This window comes from Camelina sativa, chromosome 7 (genome assembly GCF_030686135.1).
Source record: "Camelina sativa cultivar CO46 ecotype springtype chromosome 7, ASM3068613v1".
In the NCBI taxonomy this organism is placed as follows: Eukaryota; Viridiplantae; Streptophyta; class Magnoliopsida; order Brassicales; family Brassicaceae; genus Camelina; species Camelina sativa.
In genome coordinates, this window is record NC_141886.1 from 10205867 (window position 1) to 10231268 (window position 25402).

The window sequence follows — 25402 nt, forward strand, 5'->3', positions numbered from 1 at the left end:
ACTACTAAATCTTTCCTTGTTCTATCCCTTTGAAGAATTACAAAGTCTAAATTTAAGTAATTTAGGGTGTCAAGGCTGGTTCGATGATATAAATGGTATATTATCATTCACTTCCGTCTCTTACCAACTTTTCCGTCTATTTACACTGATTTTAAACATATGTATAAGCCATAGTTCATTGATAATTTAACATCATTGGTTTTTTATTGGCAGGTTATAAAAGCCTTGGGAGATTGAAAAGTCTTGAGATACTCGATTTAAGTAACAACGGCGTTAATAATAGTGTCTTACCCTTTCTAAATCCAGCTTCTTCGCTTAAAACTTTGATTCTTCATGGAAACTTTATGGAAGGTACTTTTCCAATCAAAGGTATGTCCACTTTCCGGTGATTATTGAGTACTTGTTACAGACTGATATTATTAGTTTGGAACATATTTCCGGTTCATCTCTATTCTTGTTTTAAAACTTAAGAAACTTTACGTGCAGAACTAAAAAACTTGAGAAATCTAGAACTGCTAGATCTAAGTGGGAACAAGTTCATTGGCCCAGTACCAGGTAAAATCTAGCAAATTTTTTGCTTTACCTCTCATTATCTTCATAGATCGAAAAATTTAGATCAAGCTAGGACCTTAACTTGGACACTTGTTACGAAAACAAGAAAAAATAGAACTTGGACACAAGTTAAGTTCTCTTTTCATATCTCTTTACCCTACTGTACACAGATTTGGCGAATTTTCGTAACCTTGAAGGCTTGGACTTGAGCGATAACGACTTTTCTGGATCATTGGAAAAGAAAGGTATTTTAGTATAACATATCTAATTATTAAGTTAGCTAGCTAGATTGTTATCTGTGCATGATGACCTAGATATTAACTATTTATGGACATAGCTTTGAAGAAGGTAAATGTTTTCATCTTCTTATGCATTTGCATTTGATTCTTACAGGACTTTGTCAATTGAAAAATTTACTGGAGCTTGATCTGAGTCAAAACAAATTTACAGGTCCATTTCCTAACTGTTTTGGTAACTTGACCAAACTCCAAGTTCTTGATATCTCTTCAAACCAGTTTTATGGGACGGTTCCATCTCTTATAAGGAATCTTGAATCTATTGAGTACTTATCTCTCTCAGATAATGACTTTGAGGGTTTCTTCTCTTTCGAGCTACTAGCCAACCTCTCAAAGCTCAAGGTGTTTAAACTTTCATCAAGGTCTAGTTTGCTGCAGGTACAAACTGAAATCTCTTGGCAGCCGAGGTTTCAGTTGAGTGTCATACAGTTACAGAATTGTAACTTGGAAATAATGCCAAGCTTTCTTGGACACCAGAAGGACCTGCGTGTAATTAATCTCTCCAACAACAAGCTGATCACCGGAGCATTCCCATCTTGGTTTTTGGAGCAATATCCAAAACTTCGGGTTTTGCTTTTGCAGGACAACTCTTTCACCATGTTTCAGTTGACAAGACTATTAGTTAATCACAGTTTGCAGATTTTGGATGTATCAAACAATAATTTTGATCAACATCTTCCTGAGAATATTGGAAAGGTGCTTCCAAATCTGATACACTTGAATCTCTCAAGTAACGGGTTTCAAGGGTATTTGCCATCTTCCTTTGGTGAGATGAAAATGCTCCAGTTCTTGGATTTATCTCATAATAACTTATCTGGCAGTCTACCAAGGGAATTTCTCATGGGTTGTGATTCACTTGGTACGTTGAAGCTTTCATACAACAGATTCCACGCCCAACTTTTTCCCATACCAACAACCTTCGGGAACTTGATCGTGTTGATTGCGAATAACAATCTATTTACTGGCATCACAGGTGGATTTAGAAATCTAACTTCTATATCAGTGCTTGACTTGTCGAGTAATAATCTAAAAGGTGTCCTTCCAAGTTGGTTCGGCCACTTTCCTATGGTGTATGTTTCTGTTTCGAATAATTTCTTGGAAGGTACGGTACCAATCACCCTTTTTAACATAGAAGCCCTTAAGATTCTCGACCTATCTAGAAACAAGTTTTCAGGGAACTTGCCTATGTATTTCAATGCTCAGTACATGAGTTTGTTGTACCTCCACGACAATGAGTTCACTGGAACAATTCCAAGTACGTTGATAAAAGATGTCTTGGTACTCGATCTGCGAAATAACAAGTTATCAGGGACTATCCCACGCTTCTTCCACAACCAAGATGTCATCTCTCTTTTGTTAAGAGGTAACAGATTAACTGGTCATATTCCTAAGGATCTATGTGCTCTAAGAAGCATTAGAATCTTGGATCTTGCCAACAACAAATTGGATGGGTCTATACCTTCATGTCTAAACAATGTATCGTTTGGAAGGGGCTTTGACTATGCAACTGATGGTAATACATATTCAGTTGGGTTTAATGATGAAGAATTGGAGGTGTATTCTAGGTTGTTGGTTTTACCACGTGAGTTTTCTCGAGGCTACACTGACTATTTGAAGTTCATAGTTGATTTTGCATCAAAGAGTAGGTATGATTCTTACACTGGAGGAAGTTTTGATTTCATGTTTGGATTGGACTTGTCAAGTAATGAACTTAGTGGTGAAATCCCGAAAGAGCTAGGGGATCTTCAGAAGTTACGTTCTTTGAATCTATCTCACAATTCCTTGTCAGGTTTAATACCTGAAAGCTTCTCCAATCTAACTGACATTGAGAGCGTTGATCTTTCATTTAACGTGTTGCATGGTAGAATACCTCAAGATCTATCCAAGTTAGACTATATGGTTGTGTTAAATGTTTCGTACAACAACTTGTCAGGCTCCATTCCAACTCAAGGCAAATTCTCCACGCTCAATGGAACCAACTACATGGGTAATCCTTTTCTTTGTGGATCAGCTATAAACAGAAATTGTGATGATAACAACGCTACGGGGTTCCTTGAGTCTGGATCTCAAAACGAGGATGGTGAAACAACAATCAATATGGAGGTTTTCCTCTGTAGCCTTGCTGCCACCTACGGTGTAATATGGTTCATATTTCTTGTGTTCCTTTGCATTGATTCGCCTTGGCGCCAAGCATGGTTTCGCCTCGTTAGTGCTTTTATCAATTTTTTCAAATATGTTTGATTTGGTGAATTATCAATACTGTTATTTAAAATTACATGTCATGATGTTTCAGTTTGTAAGCTTATTGAAAGTTCAAAGTTTGTCATGCACTATTTGTCAAATTTGATATTCCGTAATTTACAAGACCTCCACACACACAGGATCATTATGTGCTCAGAATGCATCAATGATATTTGAATTCAGTACCTTATATATATGTTGGAAGAGTGAGGCATTAATATTTTTCTATGTGTGTTAGAAAAGTTTGATAGGGTCATTCAGTTGGTGTTAGAAGAAAATTCGATTTGCAAATCTCATATATAGTGCCATCAAACTGTTGAGAGCTATGTGCATCACAGAAGGAAAAGTCTCATAGACTTAAGTCTCCATCTCACTCGAAAATTGACTTCAAATGATATGGTGACTGAGATAGCAGCATTGTGGTGCCTTAATATTTGTTTGCTTAGGGGTGTGATACATACAACAATATGAATATATGTTTTTTCAGCTCATGTGAATCCAAAAGCCCCATGAGACCCTATAATATCAGCAAATGAGAGTAACGCATATGGAACGGAGATGATCAAAAGAAACGAAATAGTGTCGCCATTTGCTGCAATTTTATTAATGAATTAACTAATGAAGTGGAATGCTTTTCATTATCGAATTTAAATGTCGCCAAGATTCGTTCTTATTCGGTCGATAACAACAATATCAATTTTAAAACAATTGTTATTTAAAAATTTAGAAAGAGTGGAAATATAAAATGTGCTTACAACAACAAAGACAGGGACGTACGTGACCTTCCTTTTGGTTAACTAATTAATCATACAATAGTATCATTTCTTAAACAATAGTTATTTCAAACTAAGAAAAAATCACTATTCTTTAGAAGATGAAGGACCACAATGCACAATTGTGGCGACACTATGAACTTGAAAGAAGGGTTTAGATGATAACTATGCTACTGATTTGATGATAGAGATTAAAAAATCATAACACAGTCGCAAAACTTTGACTATAAAAAGATCACCAAAACCATGGAATTATTGTATCATCAAATTAAGTTAAGTTACTTGAAGAAAGTAAAAGAACAGCAAAAGCAAAGCAAAAAGAAAAGAAATGGCAAAGAATCTCGACTCCGTCAGCTTCACCATTCTCTTGATTGTCCTCGTGATGGCTTCTAACGGTATTAATTTACCTAAGTTTTCTAATATATTTTTTCGTTATCTTTTATGATAAGGGGTGGCAGAGTACATTTTACAAGGATGTAGTACCTTACATGGACTAGGATGATCTTCTCTTCCTTTACTTGGACTAGGATGTAGTACCTTACATGGACTAACTTTAGTGTTTGCAACACGGGTTAAACTCAAGCCCGTCTTAAGGGGTGGCAGAGTACATTTTACAAGGATTCATGCCAGATTTGTTATAAAAAAAACTTTAACAAAAAGGGCCCAAAAAAAAAAGGAAAAAAAAATTATAAGGTGAAAAGGGCCCAAAATTCTTTTTGGTCTAGGGTTTTAGATAATGCTGAGACGGCCTAGCTAAACTCCTCTTTGTCGACGTTCTTTCGTTGGAACCACATACAGTCGATGTCCCGATCATTTCACACATACAAGTTGTATGATACAACTTTTCAACAATTATATTTCTACACCCCCTATAAAATAGCATGTCTTCGTGGGTGGTAGGCTGGTAGAGCCATCCAGAATGAAAAAGTTTTTTTGTTTTAGGTGTTATTTCTATCACCACTTGGCCACCTTAAAGTAATGGCTAGTTTTCTTGGACTATGATTTGCTGCATTTTATATTTTTGTAGGTAGGAGTAGCCACTAAACTTATGTAGTTATATCGTGTCTTGTTTCTAACTATGACTTTTAGTCACATACATCTACCATTGCGGTTGTATTAGCCATGGTTACTAAATCACGACTTATTTTTCATTCATACGTTAACCATGGATGAAGAAGTTGAACGACTGAAATTTTTTTGGCTAAATTCAACTTTTCATGTAGCCCCATATAAGAAAATCTGCCGTTTCGAATTACTTCACTACAGTTTGTGACACTTTTTATATTAGTTTTTACAAATCAACGATATATTTATTATTTTAATTTTTCATACAAATCAATCACTTTTCATTAACATGCAATAGTCTTTTACTCTTTTTGTAGTGATGGTCTATTTTTTTGTCCAACTTACCTTATATTATACCCCCAAACTTTATAAATACGTATAGATATACATGCCACGCAAGGATAGTATAGAAAAGTATAGGTCAAGTCTATGATAATAATAAAGTAGATAAACAAGTAGCAGTTTTTTAATATGAAGTGATTAATGATTAGTTAACAGTTAACACAGTGATTAACAATGGATGATAAAACATCATAAGGTTGTGGAAACAAAGGGGCCGCCACAGACTGGATTGGGAACAAGAGAATTGGATTTAAAAGTAAAGTTTGTGAAAGTCATGTTGGAGAAAATTTTAAATTTGAGATTACATTTTTGTTTTTGTCATTTTATGAACCTATAAATATAGAAATGTAATAAAAACTCAAGTTGGCCCATGTTGTTGCACTTTAAGTTAGGTAACAGATCAATTCCAACTCACTTTTGTCCAAAAAAAAAAAAAAAAAAAAAAAAAAAAAAAAAGATCAATTCCAACTCACCAATCATTATATTAATAAATAAATTTTAATAAATAAATGGCCCATATGCTAAAAACATGATCTTCGACAAAAGATCCTCTTTTCCTTTGTGTTGTGTTATAGTAGTGTTTATGACGTGTAAATTGTAACTAGATTAATGTCTCTGTCAGTCTATCAATATGCTCTTTCGTATATATTATAGAAACATCTTATTAAAACAACTTCTAACTTTTTTAATCATGATATATATCTCTATTACATAGGTAAAAACAAATCTTGGATTATTCTCATGGGTAATAAGTATAACCGTATAAGCATAGAGTCATAGAGAAATGCATATTTGAATTGAAATACCAAAATAGAAATGTATATATGTTTTCTGTTGTGTTTAAATCTCGACTTGAAAATAGTCAATTAGACGTTGAGAACATTAGCATTTTCAATGTTAAATAAAAACATCCATAAGAAATAACTAAGCAAATAGAAATAGATTAAACAAAAATGTAAGATAGTAAAGCTTTTTTTTAATTCAAATGGTTAACGTTTTTTCATTAGAGTTTAATTTTCACTAAATCATGTTATCTCGAATAAGAGGGATTAAACTACAAATCGAACATTGTTAATTCAAAAGATGTAAAATACAAGAAATAAAAAAAAATAGAATTTTTTACTTTTGTTTATTCTTTTACTTACACTACCTTGACCAATAATATCAAACCTTAATTCTCATCTGAAAATTATATATATATATATATATATGTAAATGAAACTTTGTAAAAGAAAAAACAAATTATGCCTTGATTGAAAAGACAATGCAGCTGCTCTATGAAGCAAGTCAATTCCATGATTAATCGGACATTTTTTCCTTAATCTAAAAGGAAAAAAGAAAAAGACTTTTCATTTTTAATTCCAAAATTCAAAAGAGTCTAATTATAAAAACATTGGGGGGTAAATTGTAAAATATGATAAAGTATTTGGGACTATTTTTAAATACTAAAAAGTAAGAAAAAACAAAAGGTCTTCAGACAGAAGAGAAAGCTTTTATTTTACTTTTGAGGACTAAATTCTCCAAAATTTTCTCTCTATCACCCTTCTTTGGAGTCAATAGAGATTCTTCTTTTTCTTCTTCTTCTTCCTCAACTCAACGATAAGAGTTTCCAGAAGGGAAGAAGATCTCCTGTGGACTGAGGCAAAGCCGGAGTCATCATTTTCCAACTGCTCTTTTCTCCGATTTGGATCTGTCTTTCGACTGGTTAGTTTTCTTCTTCTTCTTGTTTTAGTTGGAACTTGTAACAAAGAAGACGAATCTGTTATCTGATTGTCATAGTTTCTAAAAAAAGAAACTTTTTGATTTTACTTCAAAACTTTTTATGGATTTTTTTATAATTTAAGTATAGGAAGTATTTGACTGCTTCACTGTTTGGTTGCTGGGAAATGAGGGATGATGAGAAAAGAATAGTGATGAGCTTCGATGAGTAAGAAGTTTGATTAGTTGAGATTAGATAGTATTAGTCTGTGTATATGTTAATCTAGCTTAATGAGAAAGCAAACTATATGTGTGGGATGAGCTGGTCATGGTCTGGTCTGTATGAGCTGGTTCTGTGTTTGAACATGATGTTGCATTGATCTGTGTTTGATGTTATTATCAAAAACGTTTCCCTTAATGTATGAGCCTTCTGCCTTAGTGCCTTCTTAGGAAAAGCATAAAAAGACCTGCTTTGTGGGTTTTGATGCATTGGTTTAAATAATCAGATCTATCTGTTCCATTGATCTTTCGTTGTTTGTATATTCTGAGTTTTATGTTATTTTGGCAGGCAAGAGTGGTTAGGTAATGACAAGCTCCAAAGGATCGCAGAGTGTTAGAAACTTGATGTATCCAGGAAAGCATGCTTTGCTCCCTCCAAAAATCCCGTTTCCTAGTGTATCAGCATCATATACTGAGTACATTCCTAGTGGTTTGATTGGTTCAAGGAACAGTCAGAAGCTTGGTGATGAGAAAACACACCACCAGAGGACTTCTTCTGAGAGCCATTTGGTAGAAGAGCTTCCTTTTTGGCTTGATGATCTACTCAATGAGCCTGAGAGTCCTGCTCGCAAATGTGGTCATCGGCGTTCATCAAGTGACTCTTACGCGTATCTAGACGTGGCTAATGCTACAAACATAAGTTTGACACTCCAAAATGATTTCAGTTATAGGAATACTGTTTCTTCCAGGGGGATGCAAGAGCTTGATCGGAATAAAATTGCTCAGGATGCTGCCTTCTACTCTGATGCTAACTTTCTGAAGCACAAGAGTCGACAGCGGGATCCTTTGGTGGCTTCTGGGGCTCGTCCTTCTTGGCTACTTTTCCCTCGAGAGAGCGGTGGCGGGAAGAATATGGGATCATCATATATGTCTCAAGAAGCAACAGTACTATCAGAAAGAAAGAATTATGCTGAACCTCTTTCTCATGACCCGAACTCGAAGTTGTACTCTTCAGAGGAAAACAACTCCAATCCTTCGCCTGTGACTTATGAAGCTGACAACACAAAACGAGCCAAACAGTATGTGATCTCTTTGCTCATTCTTGATATATTTACACACATATATATATATATAGCAATTGATATTGAGATATATTCATTACCATTTCCTCCCTAGTGAATGACCCAATCGGCTTTTTGATTCTTTGTGATATGATATTTGGTCTCATTGACTTGAGAGAACTTACATCTTTGAATAATATAATCATATATATATATATATATATCATATGTCAGGTAGTAAGAGATGAGCAATACTGATAACATTTATGGAATGATTAGTGATTTTGGACTTTAATGTTTAGTATTTTAATATGATGAGTTGCTGCTTCCTGTAGGCAATTTGCACAACGATCACGAGTTCGTAAGCTCCAGTACATATCTGAGCTCGAAAGGAATGTACAAACATTGCAGGTAAGGCCAACAAAAAATAAAAATCTTGCATTTAAAGAGAGAGTTGGTGAAAGATGTATTTGATAACAATTTTTGGAGCACTTAAGTATGGTTTTCTTTGGTTTCTATAGGCAGAAGGCTCCAAAGTTGCAGCTGAGCTTGATTTTCTCAACCAGCGGAATCTTATTCTGAGTATGGAAAATAAAGCTCTTAAGCAGCGACTCGAAAGTATAGCTCAGGAGAAGCTTATCAAACAATGTGAGTTCTTGCACCCATCTAAAAAAAAAAAATTCTTTTAGGTTCTTTAGATTCGAAGTTCAAGCTCTAGGCTAGAGTATGAGTTTGTTGCAAGTATTAGTGATTGAACAGTACCTACCTGATCAACGAATTTTACAATACGTGTTATTAGTCATACCAAGCAACCATCTCACACATTGTATGTTCTGACATGGAAAAGAGAATCCTATTTTGTATCAAAGAAGTATGCTAAACTCGTAATTTAAGTTCTTTAGATTCAAACTCTAGTCAGATGTTATGAATTTTCCAGTTTTAGCTAGACTGAATAATACTTTTCTAAATTTTGTTTTTTTAAGTTATTATTCATATTCTTGTGTTAAAGAAACTAACCAACAAATTTTGCTGTATTTCAAAGCAACCATAACACACTTTTTATTTATGACTTGGAAAAGAGAATTCAATTTGTAGCAAAGTAGTAGTACAGATTCATACTTGAGATTGTATAGCTCATGAGTTCCCTCTATTATCCAGTGGAACAGGAAGTGTTGGAAAAGGAGATTGGAAGACTTCGAGCGCTGTATCAGCAACAACAACAAACTCAGAAACCATCAGCCAGTCGCGGACGTACTACTGGCAAAGATCTCGAGTCTCAGTTCTCCAGTCTTTCCCTGAACACCAAGGATTCCAACTGTAGGCGTGACTCTGTATCTGTGATGGGTCAATTCCACTTTTAGTCTACCCAATGGTTCATTAGATCATCAAGGACTTGGTATTCAAACAATATCATGCCCTAATCTACTGCCTCACCTCGTTTTTAACTCCCCGGTCATTGTTTTTTTCTTCTTCTTGTGGTTGACAAGTTAACTCACCAGTTCACCTGGAAACCTATATTAATTCCAGCAGATGGCTTGCCTGAGGTGGTTTAGTTCGAAGATCAGACACCTGGACTTCATTTATCTGGTGATTGTTGTAGCGACTTTGTGATATGGGACAAAATAAAACACTCATCTCTGGAGTTGTACTATGAATCTCCACTGTTTGTCTGTTTGTTTGTATTTTATGTTACTGGTAAAAATGGTGCATTCCCTTCGAGTGAATGCTTCATGTAAAGTTGATGGATGACATTTTCTGTACTTTCCCAAGTGTCAGTATACTTGATTGCTTTTTAACTCTGCCTCGGTCCTTATACGCACATCTCTACACTTGTTTCATTACTCTTTGTCAAGACGTATAGTGCTTAATTTGTTTGTCCAAAGAAAAGAAAAAAGAAAAAAGGAAAAAAAAATGTTCATATTTACAGTCTATTGAAAGTATAATCTTTGAAGTATTGACGGGTAAAACAAGCCAATTTGAAAGTGCATAATCTTCTTTTTTTCCAAGACCATTTACAGTCTTAAAAGAGTATAGTTTCTTTCACTTTTTTTTTTTTGTTTTTGGTTCAGAAGTGACATTTACCTAATGTATAAAAAAGTTAAAAACAATAAGAGTATCTAGTGGGATAAGACTTTTGATAAATCTTACAAAACTAATATATATATATATATATGGGAGGAGATACGGAGGTGGATTGGATGAGCTGTCCCCACCTGCCAAATTACGCACGCTTCACTGTCCAAAAGATGCTTATCTGTTCTTTTCCCAATTCGACAAATCTATTAAACTAATACCAAGAATTCAAGAAACATGTGTGTCGCTCCAAAGTGTTTAACATGGTTAAAATGCAAGTTCTCAGTTCTCTTTAATTTCTGATACGAGCAGTAGACATAGGATTTAAGCTTTCATTGGTATTTGCCTATTTGGTAACCATAGTAGTAGACATAGACATAGGATTTTACAAAAAACATCATGAATATCAGTAATAACATCATGAATCACTTATCTAACGTCACATGCACTTTTAAACGTCTCATGTCACTCATCTAACTATTCAGACATACTATTTTTTTTTTCACAAAAGAATACTCCACTTTATTTCCTTTAAGAATTATCAATATAAAGAGTATCTCGGAGTCATGCTGGCGAGATTATAGAGTCAAAATAAAAATTGTTGTCTAAACAACCCATATTTTGCTAAGTTATGAGCAGCACTATTACATTCTCTTTTTTGTAAATAAAAAAAAAGTTGAATCAATTTTTGAAATCCAGTAATTTATGTCATGAATTAGGTTTACTAGAGCTCTGTTATTCTAGACACCATTAACAATGTTGATAAGATTTATGCAATCACCTTCAAACATAATATTGATGTAATCTCTAATCCATGATTATTGTAAACCTACGAATAAAGCTTTTGTCTCTGCTTCAAGTGGAGTTTCAGCATATCCTATATTATTGCACAAAGTAAAATATTTTAAAGAATAACTAGGTAAACAACCCGCATATAGTGCGGATAAATCGATTCAAATAAAATTATTATGAATAAAATTATTAGATCTAAGATTCGTTTGTATAAATTATAAAACAAAATAACTATTTATTATTATTATTTAAATTTGTGACTATTTTGTGTAAAAATATATGTTACCCGTGAAATATTTGAATGTAAAAAAAAAATTTAACGTGATGGAGAAATTTGTATGGACTTTATTTTAATAAAATATGAATAATTATCAATTAAAAAAAATAATTTGTTGTTTTTTAAAGAATAATAATATAGTTTCAAATTAAATAGCTACAAATAGTTTTAATTTATGTAATGAATTTTGATTTGAATCTATAGTGGCATAGATGTAATTAGTAGAATTAATGAGAGTTATTTGCTAAAATGTGTTTCGAGCTCTCTAGCGATGACACATCACCATTTTTTTAAGAATGTTTATCTATTAATATATAGGGGATATCATTTTTTTATTGTGGTTACTACCAATGGAAGCCTACATCTTATAAATGTCATATTAACTTCATATACTTTTATTTAAAATGGATTTCTTTTTTTGTTATTTAATATTTCATGTCTTTATGTTTTTAAAATAATTTTTCTAGTTCTTTTCACTATATTGTTATTTCCAAAATTGTATAAGTAATTTTTTTTTTTGGATTAGGCTACCATAATGAAATCATTAATTAATGTTTGTTTGCCAAAATAATCATCTAAATTTATTTATTTGATCATAAATTACATAGTTGTGAATGGTAGTCACTTTTAAAGTAAAAATCGGATGAAAACTAAATTCAGTGTTTGAGTTAAAAATGATAGTTGATAATTTATCATTTTCATCTCTTTTAATAAATAAAAAAGAGTTTTTTTCTCCGTTCTACAAAAGATGAACAAAATAAAAACTATTCTATTATTTTTATCTATTCATTTTCATCTCATTTATCTTAAGAAATAGTTACAAAAATAATAAAACAATTTTCAAAAAAAAAAAACTAAATTTTATTTTTATGTAAATGGAAAAAAATTAATAAAACTCACTCTGTGGGTGGATTATGGTTGGGAAGAGACAATAACAACAAAATAATGAAAGGTCATCTTAATTTCTTTCTTCCCCTACTTAATTAATGGGCTAATCCACCTTTATAATCACAATAATAAACTAATCAATGTTTTTTTTTTTCTTAATGACGGTAAGAAAAACTAGAAAATTAAATAATAATAATTCGGGTTTGCTGGAAAAGTCATCCACCTGCTTTTTACATCATCAAACCCTTTTCTCATCTCTCTTTCTCTCTCTCTCTATTCGATGTTGTTCAGACGAAAAACAAGACAAGAGTCAAACTGAGAAAGACAAGTACATACACACATGAAGGCGACAATCGAATCATCCATACTCGTATCATCTTCTTCTTCTTCCACCAAACCCTAATTCCAATTTCATCTCCCCCCTTTCCCCTTTCTCCCACAGAAAAAAAAATGGATCTCTCCGACATCCGTAACAACAACGACACCGCCGCCGTCACCACCGGATTAGGTGGAGGAGCAAGACAACTAGTTGACGCATCTCTCACAATCGTCCCCAGATCTACACCCTTAGAAGACTCAACACTCTCAACAACAACAACAACGTCTGCTGTGGCGGCGACTACAACGAAGCGTTCTACTAAAGACCGTCACACAAAAGTCGACGGAAGAGGACGACGGATTCGTATGCCGGCGCTTTGTGCGGCTAGGGTTTTTCAGTTGACGAGAGAGTTAGGTCATAAATCTGATGGTGAAACTATTGAATGGCTTCTTCAACAAGCTGAGCCGGCGATTGTTGCTGCTACAGGTACTGGTACTATTCCTGCGAACTTTTCTACTTTGAGTGTTTCGCTTCGTAGCAGCGGATCGACTCTTTCGGCGCCGCCGTCTAAATCGGTGCCGCTTTACGGTGCTCTTGGATTGACTCATCACCACCAACATCAGTTTGATGAACAAGGAGGTGCGTTTGCTGCGGCGGCTCTTGCGACGCCGCTTTTAGGGTTTCATCATCATCTTCAACAGCACCACCAACACCATCAGAATCAAGCTCCGGTGGAAACGATTCCTGACGGTGAGAATTTCTCGAGGAAACGGTATAGATCGGTTGATTTGTCTAAGGAAGATGATGATGATAGGAAACAGAACGAGAGTAAGTCTTTAAAAGAAAGTGAAACTCCGGATCCTGCGGCGGCGCCGATGTGGGCGGTTGCTCCGACGAGTAGGTCTAGTGGTGGGAACACTTTTTGGATGCTTCCGGTGCCACCCGGTAATCAGATGGAGAGTAGTAGCAATAACAACAACAACACGGCGGGCCACCGTGCTCCTATGTGGCCATTTGTGAACTCTGGCGGAGCTGGAGGCGGAGGAGCTGGAGCTGGAGCTGCGACTCATTTTATGGCGGGAACAGGGTTTAGTTTTCCGATGGATCAGTATAGAGGGAGTCCTCTTCAACTAGGCTCGTTTGTAGCTCAGCCGCAGCCGACTCAGAACTTAGGTCTAAGCATGCCGGACTCGAATCTCGGGATGTTAGCAGCTTTGAACGCGGCTTATTCGAGAGGCGGAAACGGAAACGGGAATGCGGAACTAGCGGTGGAGCATCAAGAGAAGCCGCAACAGAGTGATCATGATGAGGAAAGCAGAGAAGAGAACTCCAATAGCTCTGAGTGAGTTGATGTAAAACTAATCTTATGAGATCATTTGAAATTGGTAAGAAATTAATTTTAAGCGTTTGATTGCTCGCTGTGACATTTGTGTGTTGTTGTTTAGTAGTCTTGTCTTTTGTGTGAAGAAATTGTTAGGTTTGGGTCCAAATGGACTCTCGTGGGTAGAGAATGTTTTCATTGTATAGTAGGAGGAGGAATGATAGGACCCGTGATTTGTTTTTCTATTTCTCATTTTTCATTGTTGAGTTTCTTATATTTTTGTAGGACTTTTTTTGCATTTGAAAAAAAAAAAAAAAAGATTTGCATAATTTAATCGCAATTCTTGTCTCTGTTTTCCCCTCAATTTGAGAACTTTGTATACATATTAGCAAACAGTCAAAGAGCACAAGGATGTGAAATTCATCCACTGGAGTACTACCTTGAGGACCTGAATTTAAAGCTTCCGGATTTAATACATTCTTTTTCGACCAATGTCTATGCCACTCTGGCACAAGGGTCTTACAGTTTTTCTAGTCTATGCCTAAAATATGTCGTGTCAGGTGAAAGGAGAAGCCAATTTATCTTACATTCGTGACTATCTCGTGCCCCAGAGCTCAACTTTAGAGCCACTGAGTACACAAGTGCAGTAGACATATGGTCCACAGGTTGTGTCATGGCTGAACATCTTGGACCGGTTGGAGCACTACTTTTGCATTACCTATATGATTTTTGTTCTCGGTTCGTGCTCTCGTGGACTAGTTTATGCAGCCTCGCAAACTAGATTTTAAACTACTTTGTATATATATGACTTGTCAGGCTCACGAACTAGATTTCAAACAAAACCTCTATTAATTAACTGCATTAGCCCCAAACAAATTATGGTTCTATCTTGAGTTGAACCTTTATAGGACAAAATTATAAATTTGTGATATAGTATCCTTTGAGTTTGAAACCAATGAGAACGACTCCAAAAGAATATAATATAAAAAAGATGATTCATATAACAAAGCAAACTACCATGGTGATCAAATAAATAAAACAAGGAAGAAACAAATCAAACTTGTAAAATAATTCTTCTTGGTTCCGTAGCTTTAGCGAAAGTCTCATAAGAAAATCTTGGGGATCAAACTAGGAACATAGACACAGGATTGAAACTGCTGATGTGTCACTTCATCTATCTTAATCTTTTTGCACAATATAGACCCAAGCTTGTTTAGGTTTCTTGCCAAGAAAACACGTAACGAAGGTCTTTCCAAAGACAGTATCATCGACGAAGTAACTTGAAGAGCTATTGTTGCAAACCATGGGGAAATGAGGTATTGAGATAGTCATGAACTTAATCCACACCACGTCCTCTCCATCATCCCCATTGCCAATCCTCTTCTCTGTCACCCAAATCTTAACCTCTCTGCTTCTTGTGCATTGTTGTATCACTGAAATCCGATCTCCCTTGTAAATCGCAAGGCCACGAGTATGGGAAGAACTATGTTTCCCCTTAAACGGTAGAATACAAAAGGTCTTTGCTACTTCTTTCGAAAAATCGAACATTCGGATGAAATACTGATGACCAGTTTCTTGATAAGGATAAGCTGTCCAGTACAAATTTCCATTTAGGGAGACCCTACAGTGATATTCATCTACTAGTATCTCTTCTTCGAGAAAACGTGGAGTGGTACAATGAGTAACGTTCCACGCATTGGTTGCGAATTCGAAGAATGCAACTTTCCTAGTAATTTGATAAATATTTTGACGAGTATTCATCATCCCAAAAATCTTGAAACTCTTTTCGGGGCTACTACCATCGTAACCCAAGCTCTTGCCATGTGGAGTCCCACCCGGGGTAATCCATTTGGTCTCTCTCAACCATGGATTCGAAACCACGTTCACGTTTACGCCTTTATGATCAGAGTTATACAAGAAGAAGTAACCATCGCAGGTCCCCACGAGATCATAACGACGACGATCGCGTAACGCAACAAAGCGTACATCAGTCACTTTGATAGTTAGGTCGTCGTTGTTGAGATCAACGCTTATCGAATACATATGGGTATGTGTCTTTAACAAGATTTCTGGACGACCGAAAGCAAAGTTTCTGTTGGCGAATATCTTATCGTTGAAAAGAGTATTCCATACTTTGCAAACGGATCTGAAACGAATGAGAGATCGAGGTGGAACTCGAACGAGTATCTCTTCTTCCAGATCTAATGGAAGCTTTCTCGGCGACATTAGGGTTTTCTTTGTAATTGTAATGTAAGAATTATTGTCTTTACGACTTACATAACTTTAATCCTTAACAAAATCATGACATGGGTCAATATGATTTATAAAGATATTTTAAATAAAAATAGAAAAGTTGTAATATATCAATCAAAAAAAAAATCTATCCACAAGTAAAAAGTTAAAGAAATTTGTTTATATATTCAATAAACATAAAAGTATATTTTAAATTAGCAACCTAATTCTATTGGAATTTTTTTTGTTAATATATTTATTTTTAAAAAGAGTAAAACTTATTAAACATGTGGAGAAAATGAAATAAGAAATTTGTTGATATCTTATTATATTAAATCTTGGTTTTCAAAGTTAGTATTCAAGTGATCGCCACATGTGTCAATTTTATTAATTTAAATTTTTTTCATTTGTAATCTAATATTTTATTTTTAAAACTAAAAGATAATTATCAAAAAAAATGAAAAACTAAAACAAAAAAAATATATAAGTAGATAATTCTACTACATATATAAAAATATAATACTAATTTAAGTTACTAATTTTACAAGAAAAAATCATAAAATTATACAATTAATTAAAATAATACCGTAATTAAAATAATTTTACAGTTAATTATTAATCCTAAAAAAATAATGATTTGAAACACTCACCCCTATATAAGTAACTCAACTGTCTCATAGCTATATAGTTTCTTCCAATACAATACCATTAGTTAAACTTTTTATATTGTTAAAGGTTTTTTTTTTGTAAAAAATAAACTTCTTATGACATGTTCTCCTTTTTATGAGACTAATATGTAAATAATTTTATAAAGTAAAAATTCTAGACTAATATGTAAATAATTTTATATTTTATCTCTCTTTTTTTTGGTGAGAGTTTAGTTATGAGGCAAAGGTTTTTTCAAAAAATTAATATGTTTATCTAACTTAGAGCATATGTTTAAGTATTATGCATATGTTCTTCTTACATTTTGTTGGGATTATTGAATTTAATTTTACTTTCTTTTTTCTTCTGATTATCAGGATAACATAAAAAATGAGGAAAAATAATGAGCTTATATAAATTTTGGATTAATTTATGAAAGTATATGTATAGTTTTTTTTTAAAATTAGTTGGAAAAGTGTTAAAATTATCCATATGAGATTACAACATACAGAATAAATAGATTTAAGATAATGTTAGTTTTTCAAATATGAGATAATATTAATTTTCAGATTTTTATTCAATAATTATTTTGTATTAATTTTTAATATTGATATAATGCACAAATTATTTTGATATGAAAATTATAAGTGTTACTCATCAGGATTAGTGCATAAAAGTATATTTATTTTTTTCATGATTTCATATACAATCAAATCTTATTGCAAGATGAAATGCGTGAACTCTAATTTTTTTTAATATAAAATAACTAAAATATAAAACTAACATTTGAAAAACTATTTGAAATTTCACATATTTAACCAAGTTGTCTTGGTTCAGTGGTAAAAGGATGTAAGTCTCGTCACCTAAGTTCGAATAATATTGATCACGGGAATTCGAAATTTAACATGGTTTCTCTCGGGCCTGAGAAGATTAGTGTTTAGCTTACAAAATTTTTAGGATCAGTGCTAAGTTATCAAAAAAGAAAGTCACACATTTTTTTAATATCTGCTCATTTATGCCCACCTAATTTAGTTAATTATAAAGTTTAAATTGAGTCTTCTTACAAAATCTCGAGACAAATCAAAATTGCAATTAACAGGATATGCACATGTTCAATTAATTGATCAGAATTTAACAAGTATTGACATTGAATTTAAGTAGGCCAAAATATATGGCCCATACCAAAAAGAAATGATACGCATCTCATATTGACATTCCACATAGTTGACTGTCTTACTCTATGTCTTACTCTAATACCAATGTGAAGAAACTCATTAATTCATAGATGAGGAAGGCGAAGAAACGACTTTTTCCAGTACCTACCAAAGAGAGTGTTTAGCGCATTCCATAAATAAACGTAGAGATTGCAATCAGAATATCAGATCGTTGGCTTATACACAGCTTTGGTCAAGGTGATGCTGATTCAAGCAGAAAAATATGAATATTCTTTATATCTATGATTTTCACATATGTGTTTATTATGATTTTAAAAAGAATGAGCTCCCAGTTTATGGTAGGGATTATAGGTATGCCCAGAACCGACCTAAAGGCCAAGCCTATAAAGCATGAGCTTATGGCCTTATTTTATGCCATGTATTTTGTATATTATTTTCGGTCTTATTTTCCAAAAAGAATGTGTGTAGTCTAATGGTTCTTTAATTTATGAGTTCAATATCTGTTATAGCTAGTTCCAGAGTTTGTAAAAGCAAATGAATTATCGATAGCTTAAAAAATATTTCTTTAAATTATGAGTTCTTTAAAATCTGACTTTCTTAAATCTCTGATTATTATAACGAGTATATAAATTGAGATGATGGTTAAAAAAAAATTGTTGTTTTCTTATATACTTTTGATTTAAGTATAATATCATAGTTTTTTTCTTTTATTTGTGTATTCTTGTACCTAAAACAATTATAAAACCAGTTTGAGCAGGTTGATAATCATTTTAAAATTAAAATTTTGTATATTGTACAACTTTCACAGGTTTGAACAAAAAGTATCAGAATTGTGGATTGTGTGACCCGAATGCTAAGGTTTTTCCTAACTCCTGGAAAGACTCTATTATGAAGAAAGGGTCTTCTGTTTTGGTTTCTTACATACGATACATCTGACTTAATCCCAAAAAAGTAAGTGGGAGTCTAGAAGCTGAAGCGATTAGCTTAGAGCATGTGTGGAAGTTTCTTACCCACAAAAAATATAAAATATATATTTTCTTAAAAGTTAGACTTTAAATTTGATGAGAAACTCATTTGACACATGTCTAAACATAATTGATTATGAATTTTATTTATAATTCAAATTTTAAAATTAAAATTACACAAAACTTATTAAAAAATAATATATTTGAGAGATTAAGAGAGGTTCTCCCCACTGCATATATTCTTATAAACTTTATATTTCTTCTTTGTTGGTATGAGTCAAGTTGTGACAGAAAGATCTTGTAGATCCAGGAGAGAGATTCCTCCGGCAAAATGTAGGATTCCAATTTGGAGCCTAAACTCGTAAAACTCCTTTGTGTCTTTTACTTTCTTGTAAACAATCGAGTGTCGAGAGTGCTTGAGTGCTTTGTGAGCTGTTTTCATGAATCGATTCAAACCTGAATCGTACAAGAATACATTAACAATGGAATTTATGTGAAAGGGGCATCTTGTTGTGATTCTGATAGATTGTTTGTTAATACAAACTCACAAACAATGAATATATTCAATTAGAATCCAATTGGGAGTACAAGGAACGGTTCTAGAAACGATTACGATTCAATACTCAATCTGTAGGCGTCGATCAACATAGATCACCTCCCAAGCATATCGCAAGGGACCTCAAACACATCGCAAGAAAGATTTACAAACAGATTAAGCATAAACCACAAATGAATCTAACAACTCCTTTTAAGCTCCTTCCATCCGCTTAACAGCAAACCACTTGATTCCGCAGCATCTGAAAGACTCGAGCATAGCTGACGTGGCAAGGTAACGTTACTCTCTCTTGACGTGGCCAATGGTCTCTTGCGATAGTACGTTTGATGCACCTGATCAGATTCTAGGGGACGAGTCTGGTTTTGAGGTAACTTTTACTTTTGTGTTCGCAAGATATGACTAGCCTATCACATCTCGTCTCCATGACTAATTAATATATCTTAAAAAAAAAAATGAATATATCTTTTTCTTTCTATCACAGTGTTATTTGGTTCTTTTTCTTTTTTAGAAGCTGTGTATTTCTCCTCGTAACTGCTTCGTTTCTGTATGCTACTGTTATAAATTATTTCTAGTCGACGCCTAAAAAATGTCGTGTCAGGTGCAAGGAGAAGCCAGTTTATCTTACATTTGTTCAACTTTGGAGCGACGAAGTACACAAGTGCAGTAGACATATGGTCCACAGGTTGTGTCATGGCTGAACAGCTTCTTGGACAGGTTGGAGCACTATTTTTGCGTTACCTATATGATTCTGGGTATACCAACAAGGGATGAGATCAAATGCATGAATCCAAACTACACGGAATTAAAATTTCCCCTGAGAAAATCGATGTAGCATGTATGTGTTGCATGAATTGATTGAAAAGCTTGTGTCCTACAGAACTCCCTGGCATCCCTGCTGAAACCGTGGACCACCTTGTCCCTAAACATGCGGTAAGCACAACCACTATATGTCATTGCACTCGTAAGTCGTAAGAGCCTTCAATGTTTTCTACACACAACCTGTTGGTGTTCTCTTCTTCTCTTTAAGCTCTCTGGATCTCAGCTTTGGGGATTTTATTACCTTCTTCTCTGTAAGCTATACTATATACACAGGAATCACTGACAGAGTAACGAATTTGTATATCTTCCCAGGCTCAAAACCAGATTTTAAGAAAAATCCTATATTAATTAACAGAATCAGGCCAAACAAATTGTGGTTCTATCTTGAGTTCAACTTTTTTAGGACAGACTTAATTATATTTATGATATATAATAATAATAATAATAATATATAGTATCCTTTCAAACCAATGAGAAAGGCTCCAAAAGAGAAGAAAATTGATTCATAACAAAGCAAACTACATGAAGGTAAATAATTAAATAAAACAAGAAAGCAACAATGTAAATCAAACATGTAAAACATTTCTTCTTGGTTCAGTACCTTCAGCCAAAGTCTCTCTAGAAATGGTGATCAAACTAGGAACATAGACACAGGATTTTAACTGCATATATGCCACTTCATCTATCTTAATTTTTTTGCACAAATCTCCCCTCACGATATAGACCCAAGCTTGTTTAGGTTTCTGGCGAAGAAAACACGTAACGAAGGTCTTTCCATAGACATTATTATCGACGAAGTAACTTGAAGAAATGTTTTTGCAAACCATGGGAAACTTAGGTATTGAGATAGTCATGAAATTAATCCACACCACATCATCCCCATTGCCAATTTTCTTATCTGTCACCCAAATCTTAACCTCTCTTCCTCCTATGCATTGTTGTAACACAGAAAGCCGATCTCCCTTGTAAATCGCGAGGCCACGAGTATGTGAACTACTATGTGTCCCCTTAAACGGTAGACGACAAAAGGTCTGTACTACCTCTTTCGAAAAATCGAACATTCGGATGAAATAGATTTTACTAGTATAAGCTGTCCAGTACAAATTTCCATTCAGGGAGACCGTGCAATTACATTCATCTACTATTTTCTCTTCTTCGAGTAAACGTGGAGTGGTACGATAAGTAACTTTCCACGCAATGGTTGCAAATTTGAAGACTGCAAATCTCGTAATAACTTCATCAAACCTCTGAGTCCTAGTCTTCATATACTCGTAACTCTTTTCGGTGCTACTACCATCGTAACCCATGCTCTGACTGCTGCTACGTGGATACTCATCATCCGGGTCAATCCATTCAGTCTGATTGAATAACGGGTTTCGAACCACGGCTCCATAATAACCATCGCAGGTCCCCTCGAGATCATAACGGCGACTGCTTAAATCAAAACATAAATCACTAATTTTTATAGTCGGATCGTCCTTGTTGAGATCGACGCTTATCGAATAAAGATGGGAATGTGTCTTTAACAAGATTTCTGGGCGACCGCAAGCAAAGTTTCTTTCGACGAATCTCTTATCGTTGAAAAGAGTGTTCCATCCTTTGCAAACGGATCTCAAGCGAACGAGAGATAGAGGTGGAACTCGTACGAGTATCTCTTCTTCCAGCTCTGATGGAAGCTGTCCCTGCGCCATTAGTGGAAGCTTTTTCGCAACCATTATTAGGGTTTTCTTTTGTAAAGGAAGGAAGGGAAGAAATCTTATTATATAAACATCCGTTTTCAGCCAATAAAAAAATCGTGACATCCCCTGTTATAAATTGAGAAGTATATTTTCTTAAGTAACCTTTTATTTGTGAGATTTACATAATTAAAATCTTGCTATTTGAATAAATATCAAAATTTGAAATTATTATTTGTTATATCCAGAAAACATATTTAAAATAATTCTAAAAGGAAATTAGTTTCCAAAAATTAAATATTTTAGATTTTAATTTGCTAAAATTTTTAAAAATTATTGTGGATCATGTTATGGAGCGGGTTAGAGTTTACTTAAATATGATTATATAGTTTTTACGGGTTGTTCTACTAAAATACACAAAATATTTTAGTCGGATATCAAATAAGTTAACGAGAGATATTACACCAATCAAAACCGGTACCAAACACAAAAAATACAATCCATCTAAAATTATAGAATTTAAATATTAACCAAAACATATTAAAACGAACACACAAAAAAAATACAACATGTATTTTTTCTTTGGCTTCAATTGGTGACCAAAATTTAGAAAAAGAATGAAGAAGAATATATCTGTTCCACAATTTTTTTACCATTTGAAAGTAATATTTTTTCCCTACATTCCTTTATATTCTTCAAAAAATAAGGAACAATAAAACAAAAATGTTCCTCCCCAAAATTGATGAGGAACAAATGGAACAAATAAAAGAACAAATATTAAAATTCGTTTTTTAATTTCAAAATACATTAAAAATACGTTTATTAATAAATTTCAATTTTATAATATAAAAACTTTCATATTTTCACAATGTATTGACATAAAAAATATTAAACTAATCTTAAGGCTCTATTTGAAAACTGTATGATTAGTAAAATAAATTTAAATTACTCTTAAAATTTTATTGTATGTTAATATTAATTATTAATATTTAATATGATATATCTAAAATTTAATTTACAAATTTTGTTTTAAAATAAAATGTAAAATTTATTATATATACATTAAAAATAATATTAGTATTATCATTGAAAATTAATTTATTTGCTATTTAATATATTTGAAAAACATTTTTATTGTTTGGTTACCATTTACTATTTTGTTCATTCCTCCAAAAACTGTTTATTCCATTCCTCATTGTTATTTTTATTCCTTTTTTTTAAATTTTTCTAATGGTTACCAGTAGGAGCCTTAATAATTATTGTCTTGTAGTATAATCAATACAATAAAAGAACAAAAAGTTTCTCTCATTTGTTGACACATCAGCTTTTTAGTTAAACGAGGAGTTGACACATCAGTTAAAATGTGTTTACCAAGAAAATTACAACTCATCTCTAATTTTGCCAACATGTCAATATTCACAATTTCATGAAAATTAAAATCCTATAGAAAAAGGCAACGAATGATCGATCAGATGTTTTCCAGTTCTCTTTCTCTTTCAGTGATTTATATTCTCATGAACAAATCCTCTGTTTTGTATTGTTTGTGACTTTAAAATTTTGGGATTATATATTAAGTGGAACGTTGATTTCGACGGAATAGTTCCTAGTGTATTAAGCTTTGATTGAGAGTGTATCCTGGTTTTTTAAGAGAAAACAAGTGTGGTTAGGTTCTCTTTGCTTAATAATTTGTATATGATGGTTGCAATCCATGTAAGTTTAATCGCTATGTTAGTATTTGTTGCTTGTCCTCCATATAATAAAATATAAATTTGTTTGTGTATTTAAGGTTTGTAACGTGAGTTCTTCTTATATTAAAAAATAATCATGAGATTTGACTATCTTTTGTGTGTTTTTTTTTTTTAATCTTTTTGTTTGAGTGTAGGGCTGGGCATTCGGATAACCCGTTCGGGTTCGGGTATTATCCATTTGGGTTCGGGTAAATGGGTTTAGAAAAATAGAACCCATTGGGTATTTTTAGATATATGGGTTCGGTTCGGTTTGGGTACTATCGGGTTCGGGTCGGTTTGGGTTACAAATTTTAGAACCCGATTAGTATCCGAACTACCGGATACCCGAAAAAATATAATTAAATTTAAATAAATTTAGTTAAATTTTGACTTACATAACAAAATATTTTTAATATTTTGATTATTTTTGATATTTAGGTATAAAACTAAATGAAATATTCAAAATTATAATCATAATTTTGGGGTAATTGCATTATATTAATGATAAATATTATAAATATGTTTATATGTTCGGGTTTAATGGGTACCCAAATGGGTACCGGGTATTATCCGACCCTAACCCGAACTCACGGATATTAGAAAATGAACCCAATAGGGTTTTATAGGCAAACCCGTACCCAACCCGAACCCGGTTTTTTGGGTCGGGTTCCGGGTTGGGTATTCGGGTACGGTTTTTATGCCCAGACCTATTTGAGTGTTTTGCAATTTCAACTTTGCTCTTCGATCGTATTTATACATTCTTTTGTTGATGAGAAGGTAAGCAAAGTAAACTTAATGATGTATATTCTAATTCGTATATATAACTGCATATCTCTTATGCTAATGTCGATCTGATGTAAACGAGTGGTAGACTGAAGTGTCACTCGTGTATACCATTCGTTGTTCTGTTCGGTGCCTTTAAATGGATTAGGCTTAACAATATTGGTTTTGATTAATATGTGGTAGAGAGAAGTGTCACTCGTGTATACCATTCGCTGTTCTGTTTGGTGCTTCTAAATATATTTAGTTTAACAATATTGGCTTTGCTTAATGTGTCGTTTGATACTCTTAAGTATTGATTTTGTGTTTAAATACTATTTTCTTTGGCTAAATTAAAAATGTTTTTTTTTTTCTAAATTATAATTAGTTGATGACTGAAATAGATTCTTTAGATTACTTAATTTACAATATTTTGGTAGAACAAACATGGCAAAATCTCACACATGAAATTCTTCAAAATAATTTCTTTAAGATTTCAGTGTCCTTCCTATGCTTATTGATTCAACCTTTGCAAGTTTACTGCAATTCATTCTTTGGTACGTCTTTCAAGTCACAACTCATTATGGCAAGATTAGATAGTTCAAAATAGAATTTCTTCTCTCAGGAAACCAGAATACTGTTCATGGAGTTCAGCTCACGTCCTTAGGAGGTTATACTCTGTTTTCTTCTTGCTTAGGTCTTCTGTACTTATTTTTGTTTTCATTAGTTTGTCAAATTAGAGTAAAAAAGGACGTGGTAGATGTAAACATAGTTTTTCCCCTAATATATTTTACATTCATTCCAAAAAAAAAAGCAAAGTAAATTGCACTAGATTAGATAGTTGAAATCAGAATAGACAACTCACCGTAATTTAGATGGATTTTTGGTTTCTAAAGACAACTCACAATTAATGCCTTCTTGGTTTTACATG

The 25402-nt window shown here is 33.3% G+C and overlaps 3 protein-coding genes and 2 pseudogenes across 4 annotated transcripts; 3 read left to right on the forward strand and 2 right to left on the reverse strand.

The window, feature by feature from the left end:
* Window positions 1–289: 289 nt before the first annotated feature.
* Window positions 290–3205, forward strand: LOC104700867 (receptor-like protein 9b). 2 transcript variants are annotated; one of them, XM_019227361.2, is made up of 4 exons: window positions 290–369; window positions 487–555; window positions 723–797; window positions 946–3205. In XM_019227361.2, the coding sequence occupies exons 1-4, from the start codon at window positions 345–347 to the stop codon at window positions 3087–3089; spliced, it is 2313 nt and encodes a 770-aa protein (XP_019082906.2). In that variant the 5' UTR covers window positions 290–344; the 3' UTR covers window positions 3090–3205. The 2 variants fall into 2 exon arrangements, with proteins under 2 accessions (XP_019082906.2, XP_087312652.1); XM_087456526.1 differs by having other exon boundaries at window positions 330–369; window positions 487–561; window positions 946–3089.
* A 3513-nt stretch (window positions 3206–6718) lies between these two features.
* Window positions 6719–10043, forward strand: LOC104700868 (uncharacterized protein At4g06598). The gene is made up of 5 exons (XM_010416472.3): window positions 6719–6973; window positions 7536–8265; window positions 8583–8658; window positions 8769–8895; window positions 9406–10043. The coding sequence occupies exons 2-5, from the start codon at window positions 7553–7555 to the stop codon at window positions 9606–9608; spliced, it is 1119 nt and encodes a 372-aa protein (XP_010414774.2). The 5' UTR covers window positions 6719–6973; window positions 7536–7552; the 3' UTR covers window positions 9609–10043.
* Window positions 10044–12381: 2338 nt separating this feature from the next.
* Window positions 12382–14246, forward strand: LOC104700869 (transcription factor TCP8). The gene has a single exon (XM_010416473.3). It carries the CDS (start codon window positions 12728–12730, stop codon window positions 13940–13942), a length of 1215 nt encoding a protein of 404 aa, XP_010414775.2. The 5' UTR covers window positions 12382–12727; the 3' UTR covers window positions 13943–14246.
* Window positions 14247–14865: 619 nt separating this feature from the next.
* LOC104704508 (putative F-box protein At1g58090 pseudogene) lies at window positions 14866–16169 on the reverse strand (annotated as a pseudogene).
* Window positions 16170–20565: 4396 nt separating this feature from the next.
* LOC104704509 (putative F-box protein At1g58090 pseudogene) lies at window positions 20566–22024 on the reverse strand (annotated as a pseudogene).
* Window positions 22025–25402: the final 3378 nt, after the last annotated feature.

Excerpts from the sequence above, each read along its gene's own strand:
- LOC104700869 (XM_010416473.3), top strand. The coding sequence starts at position 12,728 with ATGGATCTCTCCGACATCCGTAACAACAACGACACCGCCGCCGTCACC.
- LOC104700868 (XM_010416472.3), top strand. The coding sequence starts at position 7,553 with ATGACAAGCTCCAAAGGATCGCAGAGTGTTAGAAACTTGATGTATCCA. Across the intron at positions 8,266-8,582 it reads AACACAAAACGAGCCAAACA|GCAATTTGCACAACGATCAC; the intron begins GTATGTGATCTC and ends TGCTTCCTGTAG. Across the intron at positions 8,659-8,768 it reads GGAATGTACAAACATTGCAG|GCAGAAGGCTCCAAAGTTGC; the intron begins GTAAGGCCAACA and ends TGGTTTCTATAG.
- LOC104700867 (XM_087456526.1), top strand. The coding sequence starts at position 345 with ATGGAAGGTACTTTTCCAATCAAAG. Across the intron at positions 562-722 it reads TGGCCCAGTACCAGGTAAAA|ATTTGGCGAATTTTCGTAAC; the intron begins TCTAGCAAATTT and ends TACTGTACACAG. Across the intron at positions 798-945 it reads TGGATCATTGGAAAAGAAAG|GACTTTGTCAATTGAAAAAT; the intron begins GTATTTTAGTAT and ends TGATTCTTACAG.